Genomic DNA, 22,897 nt, shown 5'->3' with positions numbered 1-22,897 from the left:
TAAAATGCAGGGGCTTACTTAGCATTGTTCAGTTTGTCTTCATCAGAAAGGTTTTCTCTCTTGATCATTTCTTGACGAACTGCATTTGGTGCAATGGCATCTATTAAATCTAGGACAGGTAAACTCGTGCTAATAGATTTATCCTAGAAAATAAAGAATGAACATTCATCCACATCTTACCTTTTCATAAATGTCAATTTCTTCTGGTTATAGTAATTTAACTGAAGGTAATCTATCAATTTTCTTTATACCCAATTTTAAGCTTTTCTGCAACTAGCACATATAACAAACCATTTAAAATATGCTTTTTCTTCAATCTATACAAATAATAGTGTAGAGAGTTGTCACCATACCTGAATAAAGGTTTGTTGACATGACATTTCCTAAGTATGCTAACTATAGTATCCATTCTGTAAAAAATAAACAACTTTTGAAAAGGAAGGAATAGGAAATAAATTATTTTATAGAACATGGTAATATTATGTTTCTTAGACCATGAATTCCTAAGCCTTCACCTAATATTTTTCAGAAAGAAAAACAAAGGGAACTAACATTTACAAAGGCATTGTTCTCATTGCTTTCTATGTTTTAGTTTATTTAATACTTTTTAAATCCTAGTAAGAGAATTATAATCCCTTTTTAAAGATGAAGAAGATGAAATTAGGGAAGCTCAAGCAACTTCTTTAACATAACCAGTAAGTAGAACAAGTACCTGAACCCATAACAGTCTGTCTGACCTTTACCTCCAAGGTAAAAAGTAGACAACTAAATTCTAGTAGATACAGTGTTGTAGTTAGCCAAAAATCCTGATCTGAATCAATTTTACCACTTAAGAGTAACAAATTATTCTCTCTTTCTTGGACTGAATAATGGTCACTATTGCTTGCCTGCTCAGTATTCACTCAATCCTTACTGCTGTCTCCATTCAAATAGAACTCATAGTTTTGTTGTGTACCCATACCTCCCTCATATGGACTTGTACTCCAAAGAAGGCTGACCCCACCCAAAACTCCAGGAGTGAACCTGAGTCTAGGCCTACATTCTCAATGAAGGCACGATGATAAATTATTCTTTTTATGTACAAAACACAGTGCACAGATGGATATAGTATGTACATCTCTGCATTAAAATTTCATTGGGAGGGGGCAATTTGGAAAAGAAATGTCTCCTTAAGGGGACAATAATAAAAAAAAATTGAAAACATTAGTCTTCACTTAATAGAGTAATACTATGCTATTATTAACAATGATTTTAATTTGGTCCTAATTTAATTAGGCTCTGGAAAGCGAGCAACTGCTCCTCCTGGATGCAAATGAGAGGATGAAACCTCTGTCACCAGCTAGCCTATAACCAACAGAAGAACCAGCTTTAGAGTGAGGCTGGCACGGGCCCGGGTTTCTTTTTCTTGAAGCCAAAATCACCCTTTCCTAATCTCAAAAATGGTGGTGTCACAGGATCCTTAGAAATATTAAGATAATATAGATAAAAGTATCTAGTACAGTCCCTAGCCAAATGTCAATTCTAATAAATGTTTGACAAAATAATTTGCAGCCATATGAAGATTAATAGGGTGTAATTTGTGAGCCACTTAATTCTGGAAAATTTTATATTAACAAGAATGTTTATGTTAAAATTCAAATTTAGAGGGAATAGGGATAAAATAGAATTTAGAGGGAATAAAAATAGGGCTCTTTGCTGGGGATTTAGCTCAGTGGTTTCGCTGCCTGCTGCGCAAGCACAAGGACCCGAGTTTGATCCCTGGTACCAAAACAAAACCAAAAAAACCAAACAAACAAAAAATAGGGCTCTTAGATCTACCTGATGCTTATAATCCAGACTTGATTTTTTAGTTCTCTATTTCTGAAAACTTCTCATACCTGTTTCTCATGTATAGTCTGAAGAACACTTATATGAAAATCACCTCAGGGTACTTATTAAAAATGCAAATTTCAGGCTGGATATGTGGCTCAGTGCCAGAGCATTTGGCTAGCTTCTGCATTATATCCACAGTAGTACCACACACACAAAAAGTGCAAATTTAGCCCTTCTCTTAAATTAATAAGTCAGGCTGTCTGTGGATGAGACTTTCTAAAATTGAACTTAATATGTATGTCATTCTAAAATAAATTAAAATTTCTGGGGCCAGGGATTTAGCTCAGTGGTTCCAGTGTCTGCCTTGCAAGCGCAAGGTCCTGAGTTTGATCCCCAGTATAAAATAAAATAAAACAAAATAAAATTTCTATAGACTTACCTTTCATATATTACTAATAGGACTCAAAACCCGGCAAATTTAACTGTGCTATATTCTAATTACCTATTTACATATTTGTGGCATTTTAAATATTTTTTACTTAGATTTAGGAAACAAGGATTTTTTTCCACCTACTTCCTTAAGATTCTCCTTGGGAAAAGCTTTTACTAGTTGAATTAAAAAATTTAACCCTCTAAAGACTACATCAGATCCCTAAACTTGTTTCCAAGAAAACAGGCTTGTCTTCCAACTCCTCTGATTTGTACATATCAGTGAAAGATATTTTACCCTTTCAAAGGGGTAGTAAAAACCTTTAGTTTGATACATAAATACATTCTCATTTTCCTTTTACTTTAACTACATTAATCATAAATTAGGTAAGCAAAAACAATTTCTAGAATCCTAGAGAGAATAAGCCTAGAACTTTATAGCTTGATTTTCAAGATAATGGATTGTATCTCTCTTAATTTGATAAATACTATTATTAGAACATTCCATCCCACTGTTCTTCCTGTCATGTTTTAAAAATAAAAATGGAAAAACAGTGCTGTGGCCACCAGAGTTCCCTAAAAGGCTTAACAGGAACACCTCCATATATGAAGCCCATTATCTAATGGCAGTGACAACAGTATAGTAAACCTCATGTATTGAGCCCTTCTTAAATGCTTTAACGTTTGTTAAAACTTGTTTAGTCTGACAACAATCTTAATAGTTATTTAGGTATTATTAATATCTCCATTTTAGATATGATAAAACAAAAGCAGAGAGAAAATAGTAACTTGCCCAACATCACACAAGTATTAAATGCTGAGCCAGACATAAGTTTTGTTCATCAACAGTGGTAGCCAGCTACTAGTGTAAACTGCTAAAGTATTTGTAATGTGCTCCCATATCCCTCTTAGCTGATTTATCTTGTATAGGTATTCCTGACACCCTATACTATGATTCTTTTTTTCTCACTTGTCTCCTTCCCTGAACAGTGAGCTCTTTGAGAGCACTTGCAGCCACAGTAACTAGCAAGGCACCTGACACAGAAAAAGCTTTGAATATTTATGGATGGATGAGCAGTATGTCACATAGCTGAGCCACGAGTCAAACCATAAAACTCCAAAACCTGGCTTCCAGTCTGTAGGTAGACAGAGCTGGACATGAAACTCAGCTGTTCTGCTTAAAAGTTGTATGACAACTGTCAAGTTATTTAACTTCTCTAATGCTCACCTTTTTGAGAGAATTAAAAGAATGTGTAAAAGTGCTTAGGACAGTAACATATAGGACTTAAAAATGATAATTATGATCATTATTATTTGCTAATATACTACCTCCCTAACTTCTTGGTGAGGGAAAATTACTCCGCAACTAAAAAGGGTAAATTTTTTTTCTGAAGTGTCTAGTTAGAGCACTGCCTTGATTATGACTAATATGTTCTTATGAGTACTACTTATTCGAACCTTCAGACAATGCCTTCTATGTCTGAGGAAAAAACCTTCCCCCCCCAAAAAAACACCCTTTTTAAAAAATCATTCATTGTCACATTTCTTTACTAATTGCACTCTCTTTAAAGATTTTTTAAACCAAGCATCTACACTAAACAGCATTTTTGCAATATTTGTGCTTTCTATGTTTTAAGTAAAACAGTGCTCTCAAGTCTGCTGTTCTATTTAAGCACTCCCCTTACAGTTGTGTACTCCCATATTTACACATTCCCTTATTCAGCTGATCTCCAAGTCTGTATTTACAGTTCTAATGTCTCCTTTCATCCAACTGCCATTTCCTAAATAACACCTCAATCTCAATATGCACAAGATTGAATTCATCCAGAATTGATTTTTCCAGAAATTCAATTCCGTTGAATTTTTCCAGAAATTAGCTGCACTTCTCGTTATCTCCATATCTGTTAGTGTTAGCATCTGTTTTTCCAAATTACCTAGGCCAAAATAAGAATTCTGACTCGTCTCTTTTCTGCCAGCTTCTGTAAATCAAGATGGCAAGTCCTACCTGTTCCTGTACAAAAGCTCATAGGTATCCATTCTTTTTTTTTTTCAGTTTTTATTTCTTTATGAGTACATGTTTCCACTACATAATGTTTACATTCCTCGTGAGAAGTTGGTATATGTACCCAACATATCTTTTTTTTTTTTTTGCTTAAATTCTTTTATTGGTACATTTTAGGTATACAATACGTTTACATTTATCATTGGGTGCTTGTACCTATACATGATATATCTTGGTTCTTATTTTTTTCCCCATTCCCTGTGATCCCTTCAACCCCTCCACCCTTCCCTATTTACAAAGAGTTTGTTTCCATTTTTTCCTTTTATCATAATTTTTTCTTTCCTTTCTTTCCTTTCCCCTTCCTCTCCCACTTCCCCTACTCTTTTGGACCTTTTCTTCCTATTTCAAATTATCAGTTATTTGTTTTAATCATTTTAATCCTTGTTTACACTTTCAGTTTCTCACACTAGAGAAACTATTCGGTATTTACATGTGTGTCCTACTTATTTCACTTAAGAGTATGGCCTCAATCTGCATCCATTTAGCTATAAATGTCTCTAGTTTCTCATTTTTTATGGCTGAGTAGTACTCCATTTTATTAAAAAAAACCACATCTTCTTTATCCAGTTTCCAGTTGATGGGCACTTGGGCTGTTTCCAAGATTTAGCTATTACAAACTGTGTTCTATAAACATGGGTGCACATGTATCGCTGTGGTATGATTATTTTAATTCTTTTGGGAAGATACCCAGCAGGGGAATGGCTGGGTCAAATGGGTCCATTCTTAACTCTCCAAGTGCTTACCCTCCACCCAATTCAGACCCTTATCACATTTTATCTTTAGTACTGCCTCTGATTCTTAAGCAGTGTTCTTGCATTTACACCATTCTGCCTCCAACCCGTCCTGCTCATCATATTTAAATTAGTATTCCTTAAAAAAATCATCTTTCCTACATTACTCCTTTTATTCCCTGACCTTTATTCAGACTGAATCATTCTACAATCTTGACTTAGTCTGTATTTTGCACAGCATTCATGAAAAATCATCTTCTGTAGCCAAACTATTTTTCCTAACCTTCTGAGACTTGCTTTTATTCAATATGGACCTTCTAGCTTATTATGCTCCTTTTCCTGACAAGTTCAAATCCCTCCTTCATTTGATGTTCAAATCAGCTTTCTCCAAACACTCTCTGACTAATGAGTGGGAAATGATCAATTAGACTTCACCTATAATAATAGTAGTTGTATTACCTGGATCTTAAATTCCAGGTAATATTGTTACTTTCTTAGTTATAGAAGTCTTGTCTTTCAAACAAATGATGAACAATGAGGCCAAATTAATTTATTATATTTTATTTACCTAGAAGTTACTTAAGAGTTCCTAAATGGTTTTTGTTGTATTTGATTATATTTTTACTTTTAATAAATTAATATGTAAATGTCGTAGTTATAGTGCAACAGTTTTAAAGAGTAACTGCCAATTAAAGAATTCTATAATACCCCCATTCCAGTTTTACTTTTTTAGTTATATTTTCATATCTAAAACATATACAGACAAATTATAGACTCAATATTTTTTAAAATAAGCAACAACAAAAATTCAATTTTATTAGTTCCTTCCAAGATGGAAAAGGGGAGAAAAAAACCCTTAAACTAGGACTTAGGCAACATCTACCAATATCCTTCTGTCCTGTTAAGACCATTTTGGGCCTCAGTTTTTGGTAAAGATGAGAAAATTTAATTTATCAATTTCTGACCTTTCTTCCACTCTATAATATTATTAAGCACATACAGCAAATCCAAAGAAAGGAATAAGGATAGGTAGATATTTCTTAGCATAGCTTAGTGTTTCATCTCCACTTTTTTATTGCACTAAAAAATATAAATTGCTGGAGTTTTTTTTTTACATATAATAAAAATCACAAACACACGCTCACTGAATGAATATGTACAGGCAGACATGCTGATTTGTAACTAATGCCACCTTGCATGCAAAAGCAAAACACAATGAAAATTAGTGGTTATGTATATGCAGATTACATTTTGAGTGCTTTATGAATCATTCACAAATGCTCAGAAGTGAGTGTTAAGTGCATTATGAAGCCAGATGACAAGATATTTTTTTCCTACCAGTTCTCTCAATCCCCACTTGAATCAGTTTGGCTGGCTCTGTTATGCCTTGGAAATGATGTCAATACAATTCTGAGACTGCTGTTAGGGAGCACAAAACATTATATGTCCTATATAGACAATGGCTTTTCTCTTTCTTTTTCATTTGACAATTGGATTTTTTGGCTCAATTCTGTTTCTTCTTTAAGATTACCTTACCATAATCTATTATCCTGCATTTATACTCAGTAGGACAACCAATCAAAAATACAAGACTTCAAACTGAATATTTCTATTTTACACATGCCAAATAATTAGTATGCCTAAACTTATCAATTGTGTGTTTGAGATATAACATTAATGTAATTCTGAACCTAACCAATGTAATTCCCAATACAAATTACTTCTTAAACTTAAAAAAATTTAGTACTTTTGATTACCTTGAAGCTGGAAATAGAAGTATTTTTGTTTGCATTTTTAAGAGTCTGATTGACCCATTTAATAATAATTTCATCATTTACTTTTTCTCCCTCTCCAAGATCTGATAACACATTCAATGTGTACCTGTAACAGAAAAAGATATGTATGTATTTGAGACTAATAATGGTGAGAATGCTTTCACATAATTTATATCAATATTTAAATAAATACTTAAATAGTTCAGTTCTAATAAATATTTCTCATTTTAGACTGGCATTTGCACTTGATTACATTCCGAAGTTTCAAAGCTCACTAATGAAAAACAAAAATTATCATTTGGTATTTTTAAACTTCAGACCAACTCTTTATAAAATCTTTTTTTCCCTTTGGTCAGATTGGGATTGAAACCAAGTCTGGGTGCACCAACTGCTCTACCACTGGGCTACATCCTCAGCCCTTTTTATTTTTTATTTTGAGACACAGTTTCACTAAATTGCTCAGGCTGGCCTTAAGCTTGATTTCCCCTTGCCTCAGCCAGCTTCAGGCTAACCTTAAGCTTATAATCTCTTGCTTCCAGTAGCATCACCACACCTGACCATACAAAGTCTTTTTTTAAAAAATTTATTTTATTTTGGTTTTTTAGACAGCAGTTCACTATGTAGTTCAGGGTGGCCATGAACTCACTATGTAGCCCAGGCTGACTTCGAATTTGTGGTGATCCTCCGGCCTCAGCCTTCCGAGTGTTGGGGTTACAGGAGTGCACCACCAACCCCAGCTCACAAAGCTATTTTTAACAGATATTAATAAACAGTTACTATTTCTAGAGATAGGCCCATTTTAAAACATAATTTACAAAAAGACACTATTTAATCAGTACATATCATATATTTTATATTGTATATTTCCCATGTTCATTCTTCAAAAATAACTACGAGTTTAGTTCAAATTACTTGTTGAAGGAAACTAACAATGTTGCTATAAGTGTATCAGTCTTTACCTTCTCATCAGCTGCCATACCAGTGCCAGAGTAAGTGTTGAATTCCCTTCATTTAGGTCCTGACCAGCAATGCCAACCAAGGAGAATTTGGCTTTATTCTTTCCAAGCTCTACAGCATAGTTACAGTTCTCAATCTATAAATAAGCAAAAGTTTTAGGATGAAAAGATTTTTTTGAAACATACTCTTGACTATGCTAACACAGTTCAGTTATCTGAAAAATAATTACAATGATACTTTATATGACCAAATTTCATTACATAGTAGTAACCCAGTAAAGGAAAGAAATAAATATTACCATTTTATAGCTGAACATATCCAAGTACTAAGGGATTAAGCTAAAGGAACAACTGGCTGAGAAGTGTTAAGATTCCAGCCTACTTTTATTAATGTAAAACCTCTGACTGAAAACCTAGGCTTCCTGTATTCCATTAATAGAGGTAATACATATTGTTTTACTTAGACTTAAAATTACAGAATAGAGAAGTAATTGTTTCATTAAAAATGTAACTTCAAGTTAGGTCCAGTGATGCACACCTGGAATCCCAGCACTTTGGGATACTGAAACAGGAAGATCACAAGTTCAAGTCCTGCTTGGACAACTTAGCAAGACCTTGTCTCAAAATAAAAAATAAAAAAGGCTGGGGATATAACTCAGTGGTAGAGTTCCCCTGTGTTTGATCCCCAGTACCACAAGAAGAGAATCTAACTTTATATCTCATATTTTTTAATCCAAATATTATTAGTACATTCACCAAAATTTAGCTTTTAGCTCACTTTAGTCCATGAAAATTTTAATTTTAATTAAAAAATAATGATCAACCAGGCATGGTAGCACATGCCTGTAATCCCTGCACCCAGGAAGCTGAGGCAGGAGGATTGCTGGGTTACCCATAGTGAGCTGAAGGCCAACCTAAACTACATAATGAGATCTAATGATCTAATGATCTATCCCTTGAACTCCTAATAATGCTCATTTTGTAATGTTTATGTACCATCTTCTACTTATATTTAGCTTTTGCTACCCATAGTATAAGCTCCTTTAAAGAACAAAAAATGCCTTACCTATAGTCAAAATCTGATATATAAACACCAAGTAAAGTATCTGTTCACTTGTCTACTTATTTCTAGTGATGTTAAGAACAGTTAAAAGTCCTTTCTGTAGTTTTTTCCCTTTACCTTGGCCTCTATAAAGGTTATTTCCATCATGCAGTGCTATACTTCTTTAATTAGGACTTACATACATAAATTCTTATATATCTCAGTTTGTTTTATTTTTGCTTCACTCAAATTATATGCTCCCATAATCTTATGTTATCAATAGGAAAATGTACTTAATAAATACTTTTTTGGAATAAACGTTTAGTTAAGAAAAATAATATAACTGGTTCATCTTAATTTTCTTTCCCAAATTAAGGCTCCATTTCAAAACAGTTCAACCTGAGATACATACGTATATCTTTTTCCAAAAATAAGAAAATATTTCTAGAAAAGGTAAAAAAGAGACCACACAATCACAGAATTTTTTTTACAAATAAATGAATATTATTTACAAAAGAAAATTCAAATTCTAGAGTTCTGCTTATTATCAAAAAAAAAATGCAAGAAGATCCTTTGAACCCTCTGTAACATCTGCCTGGTTCATTTCCTAAGCCAAGAAAAATACTTGATATAGATTCATTTTTTTAAGTGCAAGGAGACAATATTTCAAAATTATTTTCCTAGTAGTCATATTTAATTATGGCTGTTTAATAAAATAAATACTATAGAATTGCTCAGAATTGAAAAAATGGAATAGATTCTTTACTTAATGGAAAATAGCAGCAGTAATCTGATTATGTAACAATGAACAGGAAGAAAGAAAAACCAGGATGGTTTTCATGGATTCCCATTCAAACAGGAGACTTTCCTAGCAAACTTGAATAATCATTTTTGTGTAAAATGTGTTTCAGTGAAGGGCCATCTGTTTTATAGGTAGTTTGACCAAAATTCTTAAGTGAGACGATGGTGGGACAGGAGCTCAGGGTTGCTCACAAGAGAAGCTAAGATGCTGATATAATCAATAATAAAAGAGAAACTGGAAATGGGTGCTAACAGAAAAAATGTGTGGGCCGGGGATTTAGCTCAGTGGTGCCACCGCCTGACTCAGAAGTGCAAGGTCCTTAGTTCAATCCCCGGTACTAAAAAAAAAAAAAGAGAAAAGATGTGTTCTCTTTTTGGCAGCACTTGGTTTCAAATCTGATGGAACACTTCTAGGATGTGGAGAGGTACTAAACTAGAGAAGAATGAAAAATTAGGTTCCTAGAAGAAAGCTATGTTTTTGGTAGCACCTTAAACTTTAAAAATGGACTGTTCCCTGAGGGTGTAAAATGCAGAAGACCTTTGAACCAAGAATAAGCCTTGGAAATACCTAGAGTTCCCAGGCTAAAGGATGAGGAGTCTATGCAAGATAAGAATAAACACAAAGCAAGAAAAAATTGGAGTGTGTTATCTCAGAGTGAATGGAAAAAGGATTACCAAGCACTTCAAATACTTGGGACAAAAGTGAGGCTCAGATCATTTGGACAGTGATAAAAGTTACCTAACAGGACACAAGATTCCAAGTGAGGGCCGGGGATGTAGCTCAGCAGCACTGAGCCTGCCTGGCAAGCATAAGGTCCTGAGTTTGATCCCTGGTACCACAGAAAAAAATAAAAATAAAAAAGATTCCAAATGTAAAGAAAACTTAAAAAATAATGAAAGATGTTTAATACTGCAACTTTATGAACTTTAGTGATGCCTGCTGATGATTGTACAAAGTCCATAAAATTCCATATGATACTATGTCATGAAAATACTGTTTCTTCATTTTCTAAACATCTTGAATTTATCTCAGGCCTTATCTTTTAACCTATAAATAACTAGTATTTGTTGAAATAAGCATTCTGAATGTGATTCATTTGTGATATTTTATAATTAACAAGATATTCCACGTATAATAGCTTAATCTGTTTTTTCCCATTACATTTTGTATCGTGACAGTGTTTTCTAACATCTCTAAGATCAACATCTTTGGTAAGCATTCTTGTCTGTGCAGGCTTACTCCTTCCAGTTAAACTTTAGAATTACTTTATAAGTCACTCCCAACACACACCTATAAATTACCTTTCCCTAACCCCCATTACACATACTGAAAACCTTTTTAGAATTGTAGCCACAATTATTTTCCACCTAAAAGTTATTTGGGAAAAAAATGAGTACCTGTATAATAATTTAGTATTTCCAGGAATATGGATATATTTGCACTTATTCAACTATAGACAGTTTTAACATCATGATAATGTAGTTCAATTTCATAATAACCAAATAGAGTAAATTGCAGCAAAATTAAGCCACTAATTTGTTTAGTATATTTAAATTATTCACATCATTTAAGCAAAAGGATGTAAGTATAAAAAATGTAAACTCCTACATTATTTTACTTTACAAAGCAAATGACCCTAAAACAGAAAGTCAAAAGGAAATGCAAAACAAAACCTCAGCTATTTTGACAGAGCAAATTTTCTTTTTCTTTTGGTACCACGGATCGAACTCAGGACCTTGTGCTTGCGAGGCAGGCGGCGGAACCACTGAGCTAAATCCCTGGCCCAGGACAGAGCAAATATTAACAACAATGAGACTTCTGATTACCTGTTAAGAACACAAGAAAAGTATTTCTCTTTACATTCTTCTGCTAGAAATTCTCTTACCAGCTGTCATCAAGTCACTGCCCTCCTCAAAAACATTTAATGCCTTTCCACTGTTTATAGTTTAAAGCCCATGCTTCTTACTCTGGCATTCAAGGTTCTCAGTATCATGCTTCAAGCCAAATTTTTTTTTCTTTCTTTCTTTTTTTATTAAATTCTTTTATTGGTACATTTTAGGTACACAACACAATTGCATTTCGCATTTGGAATTCTACCTTTACATAATGCATCTTGGTTCTTATTTTTTCCCCATTCCTAGCCCTCCCTTCACCCACTCCACCCTTCCCTATTTACAAAGACTTTATTTCCATTTTTTCCATTTCTCAGGATTTTTCCTTTCCCTTCTATCCTTTCCCCTGCCCCTCCCACTACCCCTACCCTTTTGGACCTTTTCCTCTTTTACATTATCGATTATTCATTCTAATCATTGGTACATTTTAGGTATACAACATAATGACATTCATCATTGGAAATCTGCAACTTTACATAATCTCTCTTGGTTCTTCTTTTTCCCCCTTGCCCAGCCCTCCCTTCAACCCCTCCAGTCCTCCCTATTTACAAAGATTTTGTTCCTATTTTTCCACTTTCTCATATTAATCCCATTCCCTTCTATCCTTTCCCCTAGCCCTCCCACTTCCTTCCCCTTTGCCCCTTTTCTTCCTATTTCACACTACCTATTTCACATTATTTATACATTTTGGTCTTTATTTACACTTTCAGTTTCTCACACCAGAGAAACTTTTCAGTATTTATACATATGTGTTCTATTTATTTCACATAAGAGTATCGCCTCAAGGTGCATCCACTTAGCTATAAATGTCTCTAATTTCTCATTTTTGATGGCTGAGTAGTACTCCATTTTATTAAAAAACCACATTTTCTATATCCAGTCTCCAGTTGATGGGCATTTGGGCTGTTTCCAAGTTTTAGCTATCACAAACTGTGCTGCTATGAACATAGGCACATATATATCATTGTGGTATGATTCTTCTAATTCTTTGGGGAAGATCCCCAGCAGTGGAATAGTGGGGTCAAATGGGACTTCCAGTCCTAGTTCGTTGAGGTATCTCCATACTGATTTCCACAGTGCTTGCACCAGTCTACACTCCCACCAGCAGTGGAGCAGGGTTCCTCTTTCACCACAGCCCCACCAGCATTTGTTATTGGTGGATTTCATGATAGCAGCCATTCTTTCTGGAGTGAGGTGGAATCTCAGCATTATTTTCATTTGCATCTCTCCAATGACCAGTGATGTTGAACATTTTTTTCATGTATTTCTTTGCTATTACTACTTCTTTGTCTGAGAAATGTCTGTTCATTTCACATGCCCATTTTCTGATTGGGTCTTTAAATTTGAGAGGTCTGATCTTTTTAAGTTTTTTACAAATTCGAGATAGTAGACCTTTGTCTGAGGAAGAGCAGGTGAAGATTTTTTCCCACATTGTGAGTTGTCTCTTCACACTGCTGGTGGTTTCTCTTGCTGTGCAGAAGCTTTGTAATAAGAAGAGATCCCACTTGTTGATTGTTTGTGCTAGTTCATGGGCAACTGAGGTTTTGTTCATAAAATCTTTTCCTACACCGATGTCTTCAAGGGTTCTACCTAACCTCTGTTCCAACTGGTTCAGAGTTTCTATTTTAATATTTAGATCTTTAATCCATTTTGATTATAGTTTAGTGCATGGCGAGAGATACAGGTCTAGTTTTAATTTTTGGCAAGTTGAAGCCCAATTTTTCCAGCACCATTTATTAAAGAGGCTATCTTTCCTCCAGTGAGGGTGTTTGGCTCCTTTATTGAAGATGAGATGGCTGAGTGTGTCTGGCATTGTTTCTGCATCTTCTAATCTGTTCCACTGGCCTTCAGGTCTATTTCTTTGCCAGTACCATGCTGTTTTTATCACAGTAGCTTGGCAGTATAGTTGCAGGTTGGGGATTGTGATACCCCCTGCCATGTCTCTGTTGCCTAGAATTGCTTTTCTTATTCTGGGTCTCTTCTTGTTCCAAATGAATTTTTGGATTGTTTTCTCAAGGTCTGTGAAGTATGCTGCTGAGATCTCAATTGGAATTGCATTAAATCTATATAGCAGTTTTGGAAGTATGGCCATTTTCACTATATTAATCCTTCCTACCCAGGAGCAGGGGATGTCTGTCCATTTTCTGGTATCATCTTCAATCTCTCTTTTCAGAGTGCCATAGGTTTCAGAGAAGAGGTCTTTGATTTCTTTTGTTAGGTTGATTCCTAGGTATTTCAGTTTTTTGGATGCTATTGTGAAAGGAATTATTTGCCCCATTTCTCTCTCAGTGAGTCTGTCACTGGTGTAGAGGAAAGCTATTGATTTTTGTGTGTTGACCTTGTATGCAGCTACTCTACGGAATTTGGTTATTAAGTGTAGAAGACTTTTGGTGGAGTTCTTGGGGTCTTCTATATACAGTATCATGTCATCTGCAAATAATGACAATTTGACTTCTTCATTCCCTATCTTTATTCCTTTTATTTCTTTCTCTTGTCTAACTGCCGTGGCTAATGTTTCCAGAACTATATTGAACAAGAGTAGTCATAGTGGACATCCTTGTCTTGTTCCTGATTTTAGTGTGAAGGATTTCAGTTTTTGACCATTTAGTATGATAGTGGCTGTTGGTTTTTCATAGATGGCTTTTATCAGTTTGAGGTAGAGACCATCTATTCCAGTTTTTTGTAGGGTTTTTATCATAAATTCATGTTGGATTTGGTCAAATGCTTTTTCTGCATCTATGGAGATAATCATATGGTTTTTTGTCCTTGGCTCTATTGATATAGTGTATTACATTGATTGATTTTTGTATGTTGAACCATCCCTGCATCCCTGGGATGAATTCCACTTGATCAGGGTGTATGACCTTCTCGATGATCTTCTGCATTCTGTTTGCCATTATCTTATTAAGGATTTTTGCATCTATGTTCATTAGTGAGATTAGCCTAAGGTTCTCCTTTTCAGTTGGGTCTTTCTCTGCTTTGGTGATCAAGGTGATGCTTGCTTCCAGGAATGAACTTCGGAGTATTGCTTCCCTTTCAATTTCATTGAAGAGTTTAAACAGTAGTGGCAGCAGTTCCTCTCTAAATGTCTTGTAGAATCCAACAGTGAAGCGATCAGGGCCCGGGCTTTTCTTAGTTGATAAGTTTTTAATTACGTTTTCAATTTCATTGGTTCATATTGGGTTATTCAGAATTTTTAGGTCTTCTTCGTTCAACTTTGGTAATTCATATGTATCTAGAAATCTGTCCATCTGTCTTCTGTGTTGTCCATCTTATTGGCGTATAGATTCTGGAAGTAGGTATTGATGATGCTCTGGATTTCTGCTGGGTCTGTTGTGATTTCACCCTTTTCATTCCTAATTGCATGGATTTGGGCCTTTTCTTTCCTTTCCCTGATAAGGTTGGCTAAAGGTTTGTCAATTTTGTTGATTCTTTCAAAGAACCAATTCTTGGCTTCATTGATTTTTTTGTATTGTTCTCTTAGTCCCCATTGCATTGATTTCTCCTCTGATCTTTATAATTTCCTCCCTTGTATGAGCTCTGGGGTTGTCCTGCTCTTCTTTTTCTAGAAGCTTGAGGTGCAGCATCAGGTTGATTAATTGGGCTCATTCTGTTTTCCTAATATGATTATTCACTGCTATGGATTTCCCTTGTCCCATAGATTCCTATATGTTGTATTGTCATTGTCATTTAATTGAAGGAACTGTCTGATTTCTTCTTTAATTTCCTCTGTGACCCATTGGTTATTCAGAAGTGTGTTGTTCAATTTCTTTGTGTTTATGAAATTTTTGTGGTTTCTTTTACTATGGATCTCCAATTTCATCACACTATGGTCTGATAATATACAGGGGATAACTTCAATTCCTTTGCACTTACTTAAACATGTTCTATGTGTGAGTATGTGGTCTATTTTTGAGAATGATGCATGTGCAGCTGAGAAGAATGTGTATTCTGATTTTGTGGGGTGGAAGACTCTGCCAACATCTGTTAAGTTCATTTGTTCAAGAGTTCGATTGAGTTCTAGTATTTCATTACTTATTTTTTGTCTAGTTGATCTATCCATTTGTGACAGTGGGGTGTTGAGGTCCCCCACTACAATTGTATTAGTGCATATATGACTTTTCATGTCCGTCAGTATTTGTTTTATATAGCTGGGCGCACTAGTGTTTGGTGCATAGATATTTATGATTGTCATCTCTTCTTCTTGGATTGTTCCCTTTACAAGGATGTAGTGTCCTTCTTTGTCTCTTTTAATCAGTATTGATTTGAAATCTACTTGATCTGCAAAGAGGACAGCTACTCCTGCTTTTTTTCGGGTTCCTGTTGCATGGAGTACTGTTTTCCACCCTTTAACTTTCAGTGTATGAGTTTCTTTTTGAATTAAGTGTATTTCTTGTGTGCAACATATTGGTGGATCTTGCCTCTTCACCCATTCTGCTGGTCTATTTCTTTTGATTGGTGAATTGAGTCCATTAACGTTGATGGTTACAACTGAAACGTATCGACTTGTCATTGCCATGACTTTTTCTTTTTGTTGGGTTCTCCCCCTTTACATTTAATTTCTTGTCATGCCGGATGGGTTCATTCTGCTTTGCTTCCTGGGGTTGTGATCCTCAATGTCTGTTCCTAGGCTATTGTGTAAAATTCTTTGGAGTGCCGGTTTGGTATTCACAAAGTTCCTAAGGTGCTCTTTGTCATGAAAGTATCTTATTTCTCCATCCATTTTGAAAGATAATTTTGCAGGGTACATCAATCTGGGTTGGAGGCTGTTTTCCTTTAGGGCTTGAAATACATCACTCCAAGCACTTCTTGGCTTGAGGGTTTGCATTGAGAAGTCTGCTGTGATTCTGATGGGCTTTCCTTTGTATGTGATTTGTTTCTTTTCTCTCACTGCTTGTAGAACTTTGTTCTTCTGTTGTGTTTCTGGAATCTTAGCAATTATATGCCTATGTGTAGATTTTTTTTGATCAAGGCTATTTGGAGTCCTATATGCCTCACTTATCTGTATGTCAAGCTCTTTTCCCATGCTTGGGAAGTTTTCTGCCATTATTTCTGTGAAGAGTTTTTTTATGTCATCTGCATTCTCTCCTGTTTCTTCATTGACTCCAGTCAGTCTTATGTTATTCTTCTTTGCATCATCTAGCAGCTGCTGGATTGCTTTCTTGTGGTCTCTTATAATTTTGAAGCAATTTTTCTTTTCCTGGTCATTAACTGCAATCTTATCTTCTATATCTGAAATTCTGTCCTCACATTGGCTCATTCTGCTGTGTAGACTTTCAATGGAGTTTTTCATATCCTGGAAATCTATTTGCATCTGTTTTATGGATTCCATTTGTTTCCTATGTTGGGATTTCATCATGTTCCTCAGCTCCTCTCTAGCTTTATTAAGCATGTCTTGCACTAGGAGCACAATTTCTCCTGTTATCTGAGAAATTATTTCTGATTTCATTTTTTCCAGATCCCCTTTTGTTGCCAGTTCATTGGGTCCAGGTGGTTGAGTATCAGAGTGTTCCATCTCATTTCCCTTTGGGGTTGCTGTAGGTGATCTGGAAGTCTGGTTTTGAGACTTATTTACGTGTTTTCTCATTTCGACTGCAGCGGGGTGGGGGCTGTTGGTGCCTGCACACATTACCTCCTCTGAGCTGGGAGAGGTGGGACAGGGGCCAGGAGCAGGGGTAGGGATGGTGGCCCAAAAGCCCTTTCCTCTGGGCTGGGAGCAGCGGGAGGGATGGTGGCCGGGAAGCCCCTTTCTCTGGACCAGGAGCAGTGGGATGGTGGCTCAGAAGCCCCTACCTCTGGGCCGGGAGCAGGGGGACTCTGTACAGTGGTCTGGTTTTCCTGTGTCCTCTGCATCTTTGCAGTGTGGAACCAGGTGGCTGTACGGGGCAGGAGGGGGAGTGGTGTCCACTCAAGCCAAATTTTTAGTATTCTCATTCTGCTTACTTACCAAAATCCTCTGCTATATAGCAAAACTAATTTTCTTCCAGAAATTCACTTTCCCACCACTATCCCTTTTATGACCCACCACCACCTTCTTAAGTCACAATGTGACAAAATTTTATCCATTTCTCAAGGTCTAACTCAAATACAACCTCCTACATGAAGCCATTCATAAATATGTGACCTGTGTCCTTTTCTTCTTTAAAACCTGTAATATTAGCCAAGTGCTGGGCCACAGATCTAATCCCAAGCAGTTAGGAGGCTAAGGCAGGAAGATTACAAGTTTGAGGCCAGTCTGGGCTATATAGCAAGTTCATGGCCTGACTGGGCCAGATCATGAGTTCAGGACCAGCCTGGACTACACAGTGAGACCCTATCTCAAAAACCAAACCAAACCAAAACTAAAACAAAATTTGTGATATTCACTTTCCTTACACTGTACTGTATTGTAGTTGTTTATACACCTATCTCCCTGATTTCTTCAGAGCTTCATGCCTTGTACTACTTTCTATCATGCATTGCACTGTACAGGTAGTAGGTATATATCTGGTGAATAAATTAATGAATAACCAATAGTGACTCAGGAAGTTGTGGCAGTTATAAGAATACGCTTATGCTGCATCTCAAAGAACATTAATTACTACAAATTGCTAAAGGAAAAAGCAAATTACATAAAGCTTCTGACCGAAGGACTGCCTTCATCTTCAGAAACATTTATTAAAGCAAACTTGTAAAAAGGCTGTTAATAAGCTTAACATATTTTGGGTTGAAAAAGAACTGTGGGATACACCACACTTTACCAAGCATTATGAAACTCTAAATCTTTTGTTTTATATCAGAACAAGAATAGTATTCATGGTGTTTATTTCATTCACCTTCTTCATATTCCCTCCAAGAGCAGGATAAGGAGGTTTGTTGACCTGGTTCCAGTTGACTGGCACTCGAATCATTTCATAGAGCTGAAAGATCACTAAAGCATCTTCAAGGTCACTGAAATAGGATGGAAAAGAAGATGAGGGAGGAATAAATGTTTCCATTAATTTTATTAAGCACATTGGAAATGGACACAAGGTCATTTAATGTTTATATTTTTTAAAACACAGGATCATGTCATGCTTTTAAAACACAAGGTCATGTAATGCCTATAGAATGACAAGACATATTAGACCTGGAACTGCCAATCTAAAACCTACCCCAGGGGCTGGAGATTTGGCTCAGTGGCACCGTGCCTGCCTTGCAGGTACAAGGTCCTGAGTTTGATCCCTGGTACTATAAAAAAGAAGAAGAAGAAAAAAAAACCTACCCCAAATTTTTTGGTAAATGTTTACAAAGACACATATTTATTGCCGCAGTATGTTTATATCTATACATATGTGTGTATGTATATATGGTATATGTTTATCTCTCTCTCTCTCACACACACACAGACTTTCAATGAAATGGAGTCTAGCTTTGTTTCCCAGGGTGATCTTGGACTGGTAGCAGTCCTTCTGCCTCAGCCTTCAGAATAGCTGGGAAGCAGCTCCCAGGCAGCAGAAGGCTTCTGGGTAGGTGTGCCACGGCCCTGAGCCCAGAGGAGGTGAGCCGAATGGGTGCCAGGAACACAGACCCACCCTACTACCCCCACAAACACACCCACATGTCAAAATGAGAAGACAGGTAAACAAGCCACAGAACCAGACTTCCAGATCACCTACAGCAACCCCAAAGGGAAATTAGATGGAACACTCTGATACTCAACCACCTGTACTCCCTGCACTAGCAACGAAAGAGGATCTGGAAAAACTGAAATCAGAAATAATTTCTCACATAACAGCAAAGATCATGCCCATACTGCAAGACATTATTAATAACTCTAGAGAGGATACAGATAAAAAAAATAGAGAAGCTGAGGAATATGATTGAATGCCAACACAGGAAAGAAAATGAATCCATAAAACAGATGCAAACAGATTTCCATGAGATTAAAAACTCCATTGAAAGCTTATGCAGCAGAATGAGCCAATGTGAAGACAGAATTTCAGATATAGAAGATAAGATTGCAATTAGTGACCAGGAAAAGAAAAAATTCTTTAAAATTTTAAGGGACCATGAAAAATCAATCCAGCAGCTGCTAGACGATGCAAAGAAAAATGGCATAAGACTGATTGGAGTCAATGAAGAAAGAGGAGAGAGTGTAGATAACATAAAGAAACTGTTTACAGAAGTGATGGCAGAAAACTTCCCAAACAGGGGAAAAGAATTTGACATACAGATAAGCAAGGCATATAGGACTCCAAATAGCCTTGATCAAAAAAAATCTACACATAGGCATATAATAATTAAGATTCCAGAAACCCAACAGAAGAACAAAATTCTACAGGTAGTTAGAGAAAAGAAACAAATCACATACAAAGGAAAGCCCATCAGAATCACAGCAGACTTCTCAGTGCAAACCCTCAAGGCAAGAAGAGCTTGGAGTGATGTGTTTCAAGCCCTAAAGGAAAACAACCTCCAATCCAGATTGATGTACCCTGCAAAACTATCTTTCAAACTTGATGGAGAAATAAGATACTTTCATGACAAAGAGCACCTTAAGGAACTTCATGAATACCAAACCAGCACTCCAAAAAATTTTAGACAATATCCTAGGAACAGACATTGAGGATCACAACCCCAGGAATCAAAGCAGAATGAATCCTCTGGGCACGACAAGAAATTAAAAGCAAAGGGGGAGAATCAAACAAAAAGAAAAAGTCATGACAATGATAACTCAATACATGTCAGTTATAACTATCAATGTTAATGGTCTCAACTCACCAATCAAAAGAAATAGACTGGCAGAATGGGTGAAGAGGCAAGATCCAACAATATGTTGCATACAAGAAACACATTTAATTCAAAAAGAAACTCATAGACTGAAAGTTAAAGGGTGGAAAACAATACTCCATGTGACGGGAACCCAAAAAAAAGCCCGAGTAGCTATCCTCTTTGCAGACCAAGTAGATTTCAAACCCACACTGATTCCAAGAGAGACAAAGAAGGACACTACATCGTTATAAAGGGAACAATCCAAGAGGAAGAGGTGACAATCATAAATATCTATGCACCAAACACTAGTGCACCCAACTATATAAAACAAATACTAATGGACATGAGAAACTATATAAGCACTAATACAATAGTAGTGGGGGACCTCAATACCCCATTGCCACAAATAGATAGATCAACTAGACAAAAAACAAGCAATGAAATACTAGAACTCAATCAAACTACTGAAGATATGAACCTAACAGATGTTTACAGTTTTCCACCCCACGAAATCAGAATACACATTCTTTTCAGCTGCACATGGGTCATTCTCTAAAATAGACCACATACTCACTCGTAGAACATATTTAGGTAAGTGCAAAGGAACTGAAGATATCCCCTGTATATTATCAGACCATAGTGTGATGAAATTGGAGATCCATAGCAAAAGAAACTGCAAAAACTTCATAAACACATGGAAATTGAACAACACACTTCTGAATAACCAATGGGTCACAGAGGAAATTAAAGAAGAAATCAGACAGTTCCTTCAAATGAATGACAATGACAATACAACATATAGGAATCTATGGGACACAATGAAAGCAGTCTTACAAGGGAAATTCATAGCAGTGAATAATCATATTAGGAAAACAGATCGAGCCCAATTAAACAACCTGATGCTGAACCTCAAGCTTCTAGAAAGAGAAGAGCAGGACAAACCCAAAGCTCATAAAAGGGAGGAAATTATAAAGATCTGGGCAAAAATCAATGCAATGGCGACGAAGAAAACAATACAAAAAAATCAATGAAGCCAAGAGTTGGTTCTTCGAAAGAATCAACAAAGTTGACAAACCCTTAGCCAAACTTATCAGGAAAAGGAAAGAAAAGACCCAAATCCATGTAATTAGAAATGAAAAGGGTGAAACTACAACAGACCCGGCAGAAATCCAAAGGATCATCAATACCTACTTCGAGAACTTATATGCCAATAAGATGGAAAGCACAGAAGAAATGGACAGATACCTAGACACATATGAATTACCAAAGTTGAATGAAGAAGACCTAAAAATTCTAAACAACCCAATATCAATCAATGAAATTGAAAATGTAATTAAAAACTAACCAACCAAGAAAAGCCCAGGTCCTGATGGCTTCACTGCTGAATTCTATAAGACATTTAGAGAGGAAATACTGCCACTACTGTTTAAACTCTTCAATGAAATTGAAAGGGAAGCAATACTCCTGAATTCATTCCTGGAAGCAAGCATCGCCTTGATCCCCAAAGCAGAGAAAGACCCAACCAAAAAAGAGAATTATAGGCCAATCTCACCAATAAACATAGATGCAAAAATCCTCAATAAGATACTGGCAAACAGAATGCAGAAGATCATCAAGAAGATCATACACCCTGACCAAGTGGGATTCATCCCAGGGATGCAGGGATGGTTCAACATGTGCAAATCAATCATTGTAATATACTATATCAATAGAGCCAGGGACAAAAACCATATGATCATCTCAATAGATGCAGAAAAAGCATTTGACAAAATCCAACATGCATTTATGATAAAAAAAAAGCCCTACAAAAAATCAGAATAGACGGTCTCTACCTCAATCTGATAAAAGCCATCTATGAAAAAACAATAGCCACTATCATAATAAATGGTCAAAAACTAAAATCCTTCACACTAAAATCAGGAACAAGACAAGGATGTCACTATCACCACTCCTGTTCAATATAGTTTTGGAAACATTAGCCACAGCAATTAAACAAGAGAAAGAAATAAAAGGAATAAAGATAGGAAATGAAGAAGTCAAATTGTCATTATTTGCAGATGACATGAAACTCTATATAGAAGACCCCAAGAACTCCACAAAAAGTCTTCTAGACTTAATAACCAAATTCAGTAAAGTACTTGGATACAAGGTCAACACACAAAAATCAATAGCTTTCCTTTACACGAAGAACAGAGTCACTGAGAGAGAAACAGGGCAAACAATTCCTTTCACAATAGCATCCAAAAACCTGAAATACCTAGGAATCAACCTAACAGAAGAAATCAAAGACCTCTTCTCTGAAAATTATAGCACTTTGAAAAAAGATATTGAAGGGGACATCAGAAAATGGAAAGACATCCCTTGCTCCTGGGTAGGAAGGATCAACATAGTGAAAATGGCTATACTTCCAAAATTGCTATATAGATTTAATGCAATCTCAGCAGCATACTTCACAGACCTTGAGAAAACAATCCAAAAATTCATTTGGAACAAGAAGAGACCCAGAATAGCAAAAGCAATTCTACGTAACAGAGACATAGCAGGGGGTATTAAAACCCCCAACTTGAAACTATACTACAAAGCTACTGTGATAAAAACAACATGATACTGGCAAAGAAACAGACCTGAAGGCCAGTGGAACAGATTAGAAGATGTAAAAACAACTC

The 22,897-nt window shown here is 36.0% G+C and overlaps 1 protein-coding gene and 1 long non-coding RNA gene across 7 annotated transcripts in view; one reads left to right on the top strand and one right to left on the bottom strand.

The window, feature by feature from the left end:
• The window catches only part of Pls1 (plastin 1), a 140,098-nt gene that overhangs the window by 2,139 nt on the left and 115,062 nt on the right, over positions 1-22,897 (bottom strand). For 4 of the 6 annotated variants that reach the window (XM_087186296.1, XM_087186297.1, XM_087186294.1 and 1 more), the window contains 4 exons: positions 18,317-18,431; positions 7,769-7,902; positions 6,792-6,915; positions 19-143 (listed from right to left, as the gene is read on the bottom strand). In XM_087186296.1, coding sequence (XP_087042422.1) covers positions 19-143; positions 6,792-6,915; positions 7,769-7,902; positions 18,317-18,431 — 498 coding nt within the window. Of the gene's footprint in view, positions 1-18; positions 144-6,372; positions 6,454-6,791; positions 6,916-7,768; positions 7,903-18,316; positions 18,432-22,897 lie in introns of all 6 variants that reach the window. The other 2 variants (XR_015440841.1, XR_015440842.1) reach the window with 1 other exon arrangement.
• The window catches only part of LOC110347665 (uncharacterized), an 85,539-nt gene that overhangs the window by 6,243 nt on the left and 56,399 nt on the right, over positions 1-22,897 (top strand). The gene's annotated exons all lie outside the window — the stretch shown is intronic.

The sequence above is a fragment of the Heterocephalus glaber genome, unplaced genomic scaffold (genome assembly GCF_053883595.1).
Source record: "Heterocephalus glaber isolate CG9 unplaced genomic scaffold, H.glaber_assembly_v1.0 deba00001504, whole genome shotgun sequence".
Taxonomy (NCBI): domain Eukaryota; kingdom Metazoa; phylum Chordata; class Mammalia; order Rodentia; family Bathyergidae; genus Heterocephalus; species Heterocephalus glaber.
This window is presented reverse-complemented; position numbering and strand designations above follow the sequence as displayed.